General features: G+C 50.0%; 1 protein-coding gene across 1 annotated transcript in view; it reads left to right on the plus strand.

Annotated features, from left to right (window-relative positions):
* The first annotated feature begins 763 nt into the window (after window positions 1-763).
* The window catches only part of KLHDC10 (kelch domain containing 10), a 17,080-nt gene continuing 9,425 nt past the window's right edge, over window positions 764-8,418 (plus strand). Inside the window, exons 1-3 of the mRNA XM_015829379.1 lie at window positions 764-902; window positions 4,454-4,675; window positions 5,894-6,048. Of these exons, the coding sequence (XP_015684865.1) occupies window positions 764-902; window positions 4,454-4,675; window positions 5,894-6,048 (516 nt within the window). The remainder of the gene's footprint in view (window positions 903-4,453; window positions 4,676-5,893; window positions 6,049-8,418) is intronic.

An 8,418-nucleotide genomic window follows, 5' to 3' on the forward strand; every position in this document is an offset into this window, starting at 1 on the left:
TGAACACTCACTAAATGAATAGTTGTAAGTCCAGGACTGTCGGTACACCACAAAGAACCGATGGTGGGACACTCAATTTTTATTGAGATCTTAGAGAGGCTATTTATTATTAGGTTTTTTTTTTAATCTTTCTATTTTTATCTATTTCAAGTCTGCCTTCCCAACCTGTTGCTTTTTTCCCCAGGGTGGTCATTGCAATTCCCATCATCCCCAGCCACCGGCTGGAGACCACAAGATAGAACCAGGCTGCAAAAATCTGAAAAATGCAACACCTTGCCGGATAATTTCAGGAATTGTGGCCGAGTCTATTGAAAATAGCCGTTGGCGGCTACTGCCTTGCGGAACTACAGCCCCCAGCAGCCCTTGCGAAGAAGGCGCACGCACGCGCGCGAGCGAGAGAAGCCTTTCTGGCTTCGATTGCTTCTGCCTGCCCTGCGCGCCGACGACGCAGGCCGCGCGAAGCGGAGGGAGGATCGGCGGCGACCCGCGGCTCCCTGCCGGTCACGTGGTGCCGGCGGGTGGTCAACGCGACCGCTCTCTATGGTAATCCGCCCTCCCTGCTTCGCCTCGCAACACGCGCGCCTCCGATTGGCTGCCGCGGAGCAAGGGCGAGGCTGATTGGCCCGCGGACGGGGGGGGGAAAAACGCCGCTCTAGGGGCCCCCGCCGCTGCCGCCTTGTCGCGCTCCCTTGAGGCGGCTGAGGTGGGCTCCGCCGGTCGGCCGTTGGGGGGACGCGGGGCGAGGCCCGGCCCGGCGGGGAGCATGTCTGCGGCCGACGGAGAGGCCTGGGACGGCAACGGGCAGCGCGGAGGGGGCAGCGGCGACGGGCCGGCCACCCAGGCCCCGCCCGGGGGGCTCCTCAACCGCTTCGTCCGCCTCCCACCCGGCCCTGGACGCGGCGGTGAGTGAGAGGGAGGCCTCTCCCTCGCTCCGTTCGCCTCTTGGCTTGCTAGGCCTCGCCGCAACAGCCCTGCGAGGTAGGCCCGGTCGGGCGTGACCGGCCCTCCGTCGCCCTCCCTCCTCCTCCTCCTCCAGCGGGCCCCGGGAAGGCTGCTCCTGCCCCCCTGGAGGAGGCAGAGTGGGCGGGGAGTGGAGCTTCCTTGCTCCAGGGCACTTTACCTGGGAGGGAGGCCCCCTGGAGGAGGTAGCGGGTGAGCCGCTTTAAAGGTGGGGGGGCAGAGTTGGGACTGCGGGTCTTGGCTGGGGTGATTGGTCTGAGAAAGTGGGGGGGGAGACATGGTCAGTCCTTGTTAGGGTTAGTGCCTGGATAGGGGACCACCAGGAAATCCCAGGGTGGGGTCCTTGGGGCTCTCTGAGCTGGGTGGTTTCCTTGCAGACGTTTCATGACCCAGCTAGGGAACAGCATCAGTGTTGGAAGGGAGTGAAGAGGAGAAGGAAGGAAGGAAGGAGAACTGGGGGGTCCCTGGTGCTCTCTGAGCTGGGTGGTTTCCTTGCAGACGTTTCATGACCCAACTAGGTAACATAATCAGTGCTGGAAGGGAGTGAAGAGGAGGAAAAGGGAGGAAGAGAGAGAAGAAGGACTTTGGAGTCCTTGGTACTCTCAGACTTGGGGGTTTCCTTGCAGATGTTTTATAACCCGAATAGGGAACCTGACCAGTGAAGGAAGGAAGGAAGGGGAAAAAGAGGGAGGGAGGAGAATAGAGTAGACAGAGGAAGGAAGAAGAGAGAGGAAGGAAGGAAGGAGAGAGAGAGAACAACTGTGGGGTCCTTGGTGCTCTCTGAGCTTGGTGGTTTCCTTGCAGACGTTTCATGACCCAACTAGGGAACATCATCAGTGCTAGAGGAGGGGGAGGAGGAAGAGGAGGGACTGTGGGGTCCCTGGTGCTGTCTGAGCTGAGTGGCTTCCTTGCAGACGTTTCATGACCCAACTAGGTAACATAATCAGTGCTGGAAGGGAGTGAAGAGGAGGAAAAGGGAGGAAGAGAGAGAAGAAGGACTCTCAGGCTTGGGGGTTTCCTTGCAGATGTTTTATAACCCGAATAGGGAACCTGACCAGGGAAGGAAGGAAGGAAGGGGAAAAAGAGGGAGGGAGGAAGGAGAATAGAGTAGACAGAGGAAGGAAGAAGAGAGGAAGGAAGGAAGGAGAGAGAGAGAACAAGTGTGGGGTCCCTGGTGCTCTCTGAGCTTGGTGGTTTCTTTGCAGACATTTCATGACCCAACTAGGGAATGTCATCAGTGCTGGAAAGGGGAAGGAAGGAAGGAAGGAAGGAAGGAAGGAAGGAAGGACTGTGGGGTCCTTGGTGCTCTCGGAGCTGGGTGGTTTTCCTTGCAGACGTTTCATGAGCCAACTGGGTAACATCATCAGTGCTAGAAAGGAGTTAGCTTTGCGAAGAAGAGAGGACGACGGTGGGGTCTTTGATGCCGTCTGAACTTGTTGGCTTTCTTGCAGACGTTTCACGACTCAACTAGGTAGCATCATCAGTATTAGGAGGGTGTGGGGTTGGCTCTCTGTTTATACCCCAACCCAAGGAGTTACCTACTCAGAATAACAAAGGAGGAACCTCCGAGACCACTCCCACCAACACTGACAGGGCAAGCCAGTTGTACATAAACAGAAAGTAACCCCCGCTCCCTTCTAACACTGATGATGTTACTTACTTGGGTCATGAGATGTCTGCAAGAAAACCACCAAGCTCAGAGAGCACCAAGGACCCCACTGTCTTCCTCTTTTTCCTCCCCCCTTCTCCACCTTTATTCCTTCTTTCTCTTTCTCCTCCTCCTCCTCTTCTATACAACTTCCACTCCCTGATGATGTCACCTAGTTGGGTCATGAAACATCTGTAAGGAAACCACCAAGCTCAGAGAGCAGCAAGGACCCCACAGTCATCTTCCTCCTCGTAAACCCCACTATCTTCTAGCACTGATGCTGTTCCCTAGTTGGGTCATGAAACATGTGCAAGAAAACAACCCAACTCAGAGAGCATCAAGGATCCACAGTCCTTCCTCTTTCTCCTCCTTCTCCGCCTTCATTCCTTCTCCTCCTTTCTCTTTCCTTTCTCTTTCCTCTCCTCCTCCTCTTCTCTGCAACTTCCACTCCCTGATAATGTCACCTAGTCGGGTCATGAAACGTCTGCAAGGAAACAGCCCAGCTCACAAACCACCAAGGACTCAAAACTTCAACCCTGAGCTACGAATCTTCTAAGTCGTACAGTGTAGATAAAGATAGACATCGAAAGCAGAGCTAGGAGAGGGAGATGGATCCTCACTTCCCTATTTTTAGCAGGGAAACTCTGTGGCAGTCACTGAGAGCTGACCTCAACTTGAGGAAGGCTGTGCTTTTTGCATCTGCAGGGATTTACTAACCACGTGAAAGTACTAGGAAGTTATGCTGTTCCTTTTTCAGCAGCTTTGGTCAGCTAACAGGAATTTTGAAAACGACAGCACTAAAAAAAATTACGGGCTCCCCATTTCTAAACCTTTAACCTCTGCACCAAATTGATTTTCCTTCTGTGCATGTCCTGTTCTGGAAAGCGTCCTTTCCTACTGCTGGACCAAGCTGAGCTTCTTGTCAGATTAGATTTTTTTGCACCTATGAAGTCCATGCTTAAACTGTATAGTCTTGCCCCCAAGCAAATAGGAGGGGGAAAAAATGCTGTTTGTTTCTGGGTGGATTTGATTTACTGTATTACATCCTGCTTTCCTGGGTCAAAAAATACGCTTTTTTTTTTCTTCTTAGAGCTAGGGGTATTGTTACAATCTGGTGCAAGAAAGAAAAAGAAATTGGGAAAGAAAAACAAGAGAGACATATTCAGTCTCTGGATTGAATGAAATGGCAGTTTTCAGGCAATCTCTGAAGTGTTGCAGGGGTAACGCTAAACCAGGTTTCTTAGAAGCTGGAAGGGACCTTGGAGGTCTTCTAGGCCAGCCCCCTGCTCAAGCAGGAGATCCTGTACCATTTCAATCAGTCAATCAATCAATCACAAGAGAGCTGGGAGGGAGCCTGGAGGTCTTCTAGTCCAACCCCTTGCTCAAGCAGGAAACCCTATACCGTTTCAGACAAGTGACTGTCTAGTGTCTTCTTAAAAACCTCCAGTGATGGAGCACCCACAACCTCTGATGGCAAGCGGTTCCACTGGTTAATTGTCCTCACCATCAGGAAATTCCTCCTTATTTCTCCAAATTGAACATAGAATCATGTAGTTGGAAGGGACCTCGGAGGTCATCTAGTCCAACCCCCTGCTCAGGCAGGAAACCCTATACCATTTCAGACAAGCGGCTGTCCAGTCTCTTCTTAAAAACCTCCAGTGATGGAGCACCCATGACTTCTGGTGGCAAGCGGTTCCCCTGGTTAATTGTCCTCACTGTCAGGAAATTCCTCCTTAATTCCAGGTCGCTTCTCTCCTTGACTAGTTTCCATCCGTTGGTCCTTGTCCTGCCTTCCGCTGCTTCATCCTTTATTTATTCCTCATTAAGGGCTTTATTCTGCTTTAGGCCACAGGGTGCCACCGGCCAGGAGCGGCCACCGCTGCGTAGCAGACAATGCCAATCTCTACGTCTTCGGAGGATACAATCCTGACTACGACGAATCCGGAGGGCCGGAGAACGAGGACTACCCGCTCTTTCGGGAACTCTGGCGATACAACTTTGCTACCGGCACCTGGTACCAGATGGGCACGGAGGGCTACATGCCCCGCGAGTTGGCATCCATGTCGCGTAAGTGGCAAACGGGCAAACGGTTTCAAGTGCGCCACGCTGATCGCGCCATCGGATTTTGTTCTTGCCTTTCCCTTTCCTACCTTTTCAGATCATTTGATTAGGCTGCATTTTCCCATTTTTGTCTCTTTCCCAGTTGGGTCTCTTAATTGAATACGTCCAATTAAGCACGCTTCTCTGTGCAAAAAACTATATTAGAATAAGATTGAGGACGAGGCTATTACGTTACGTGTGTCGTTGAAACTTCTCTGTGCTCGATTACCGGCAGTCCTTGACTTACAACCGTTCGTTTAGTGACCGCAGTTACGTCAGTGAAAAAAGCGACATGAGCATTTTTTTCACATTTAGGACGATTGCGGCATCGCCCCGTGGTCACGTGATCAAAATTCAGTCGCTTGGCAATTGACTCATATTTATGACGGTCACAGCGTCCCCAGGGTCACGTGATCAAAATTCAGGCGCTTGGCAACTGACTCACATTTACGACGGTCGCAGGGTCCCGGGGTCACGTGCTCCCCTTCTACGACCTTTCGACAAGCGAAGTCAGTGTGGAGACCGGATTCGCTTAACGACCGTATTGCTAACTTAACCACCACAGCAAGCAAGGTCATAAAATGGGGGCAGAGCTGACTTAACAAATGTCTCACTGAGCGACAGAAAGTTTGGGCTCAGTGGTCATAAGCCGAGGACTACCCGTCCTTTAGAGTGGGACTTGTGTGCCGAAGCGTCTGTATTTTGAATTCTGCCTTTGATTTAAATCCGTTACTAAAACTGAAGTCAAATAATGGATGCCAGAAATATATTGCATTATATTCCTTTTTTATTTTTTATTTTTGCTTGACTTCTATGGGCATCTGAAAGCATTCCGGGTTCCGATTGGACCCCAAATTCATTTAATTCGATGTGACAGCGACACCGGATCACGTGATCCAGTTTTTTTTACGACAAGCCAAGTCAACGGGGAAGCCGGGTTGATTTAACAGCCGCGTTACGAATTGAACAACGGCCGCGTTTTCCTTAACAACCGTGGCGAGAAAGGGCGTAAACTGGGGGCAAACCTCACTTAACAACCGGTTTGCTCCCGCGACGGAAACGTTTGGCTCCGTCGCGGTCGTAAGCCCAGGACTGACGCTGTCTTTTGCAACCTAGTATGGATCCGTTTCCTTCTTGCTTCTCTCGGTCACCTAAACCCCCCCCGTTTTGTGTTGTCTTTCGCAGTTGTGTTGCACGGCAATAACCTCTTGGTCTTTGGCGGCACCGGCATCCCCTTTGGAGAGAGTAACGGCAACGACGTTCACGTCTGCAACGTGAAGTACAAGCGGTGGGCCCTGTTTAACTGCCGAGGGAAGAAGCCGAACCGCATCTACGGACAGGTAACAGGGCTGCCACGGCCTCGCTTATTAATTAGGAGACGTTCCTTGATGGATTAAATTTATATGCCGCCCATCTGGCTATCCGAGGAGACGGCGAAATCATAAATAATAACGTTAACAAAGTTAGGTTTTAAAAAAAATTGGAAGTAAAGGGTGCTAACATTGGCTGTTCTTGCTTTGACAATATGTGGAGATGCAGCCTTTTTCTTTCTAATGCTTAACTCTGAGAATTAGATGATAGTGCGGGAGGAGATGGAATGTGCACGGGAGTTTAGCTAGACATAACAATATTGTATTCAGAGCTTTTGAAATAAGAGATGATAGGAAATGGCGGGGTGGAGTAATGGAGGGAAAGCCTGCATTTCAAACTAATTGGAGAATTGTGCTGCAGCTGCCAAAAAGGCCAACACAGTGCTAGGCTGCATTAACAGAGAGATAGAATCAAGATCAGGTGAAGTATTAATACCACTTTACAAGGCCTTGGTAAGGCCACACTTCAAATGCTGCATCCAGTTTTGGTCACCACGATGTAAAAAAGATGTTGAGACTCTGGAAAGAGTACAGAGAAGAGCAGCAAAGATGATCAGGGGACTGGAGGCTAAAACATAAAGGACAATTGCTGGAATTGGGTATGTCTAGTTTAATGAAAGGAAGGACGAGGGGGGACATGATAGCAGCGTTCCAATATCTCAGGGGATGCCCCAAAGAAGAGGGAGTCAAGCTATTCTCCAAAGCGCCTGAAGGCAGGACAAGAAGCAGCGGATGGAAACTCATCAATGAGAGAAGCAACCTAGAACTAAGGAGAAACTTCCTGACAGTGAGAACAATTAACCAGTGGAACAACCTGCCTCCAGAAGCGGTGAATGCTCCAACAGTGGAAGTTTTTAAGAAGAGACTGGACAGCCATTTGTCTGAAATGGTCTAGGGTTTCCTGCCTGAGCAGGGGGTTGGACTAGATGACCTCCAAGGTCCCTTCCAACTTTTTATTATTATTATTATTATTATTATTATTATTATTATTATTATTATTATTATTATTATTATTATTATTATTACAACCATAATTTAGCCCAACATCTTTCAATCAATCAGAAGAGAGCTGGAAGGGACCTTGGAGGTCTTCTAGTCAACCCCCCCCCCCTACCCCGCTCAAGCAGGAGACCCTCTACCATTTCAGACAAGTGACTGTCCAGTCTCTTCTTTAAAAACCTCCAGTGTTGAAGCACGCACAACTTGTTGGGGCAAGCTGTTCCACTGCTCAATTGTCCTCACTGTTAGGAAGTTTCTCCTTAATCCCTGGTTGCTTCTCTCCTTGGTTAGTTTCCATTTGTTGCTTCTTGTCCTGCCTTCTGGGGCTTTGGAAAATAAGTTGACCCCCCCCTCCCCACCTACGTGGCTACCCCTCAGATATTGGAACAGTAGTATCATGTGTTTCCCCCCCCCAGTCCTTCTTTTCTGGCCATTCCCAAATCCTGCAACCGTTCTTTGTATATTTTAGTCTCCAGGCTTTTAATCTTCTTAGTTGCTCTTCTCTGCACTTTCCACGAAGTCTCACCATCTTTTTTGTAACGTGGGGACCAAAACTGGATGCAGGATTCCAGGTGTGGCCTCACTAAGGCTTTACTAATTCTTCACGTGATTTTGATTCTATCCCTCCGTTTTTATACAACCCAGGATTGTATTAGCTGTTTTGGCTGCTGCTGCTGCACACGGCTGGCTCATGTTTAAGGGATTGTTTAAGGCAGGGGTCTTCAAACTTGGCCCTTTGATGACTTGTGGACTTCAACTCCCAGAATTCCTCAGCCAACATGCCTGGGAGTTGAAGCCCACAAGTCATCAAAGGGCCAAGTTTGAAGACCCCTGACTTATATGGTCCATGCTGGCTGAGGAATTCTGGGAGTTGGAGTCCACAGGTCATAAAAGGGCCAGGTTTGAAGACCCCTGGTTTAAGGGATCTGCCACCAGGGCTCCAAGGTCCCAGCTACTGTCTCTTGAGCCTGGTCTCCCTTTATGTAGCTTACATGAAACTCAACATGCCGCAGATTACCCCCCATCGACCTGTACGCTCCCACAGGGTGGGCCTCCTCAGGGTACCGTCGGCCAGACAGTGCCAGCTGGCGACCCCAAGGAGGAGGGCCTTCTCAGTGGGAGCTCCCACCCTCTGGAACGAGCTACCCCCAGAGATCAGGGTGATCCCTGATCTCCCTTCCTTCCGCCGCGCCCTTAAGACATGGTTATTCCAGCTTGCGGGACTGGCCTAGGGGAAAATTTTTAGAGGGGTTTTAAAATAATTTTAATTAGACCAACTATTAATATTTGCCTTTTAATTAAGTTTTAAATTTGTAGTTTGATATTTTGTATTTTTATCTG

This window comes from Protobothrops mucrosquamatus, unplaced genomic scaffold (genome assembly GCF_001527695.2).
Source record: "Protobothrops mucrosquamatus isolate PMUCROS unplaced genomic scaffold, P.Mucros_1.0 scaffold5996, whole genome shotgun sequence".
Lineage (NCBI taxonomy): Eukaryota > Metazoa > Chordata > Lepidosauria > Squamata > Viperidae > Protobothrops > Protobothrops mucrosquamatus.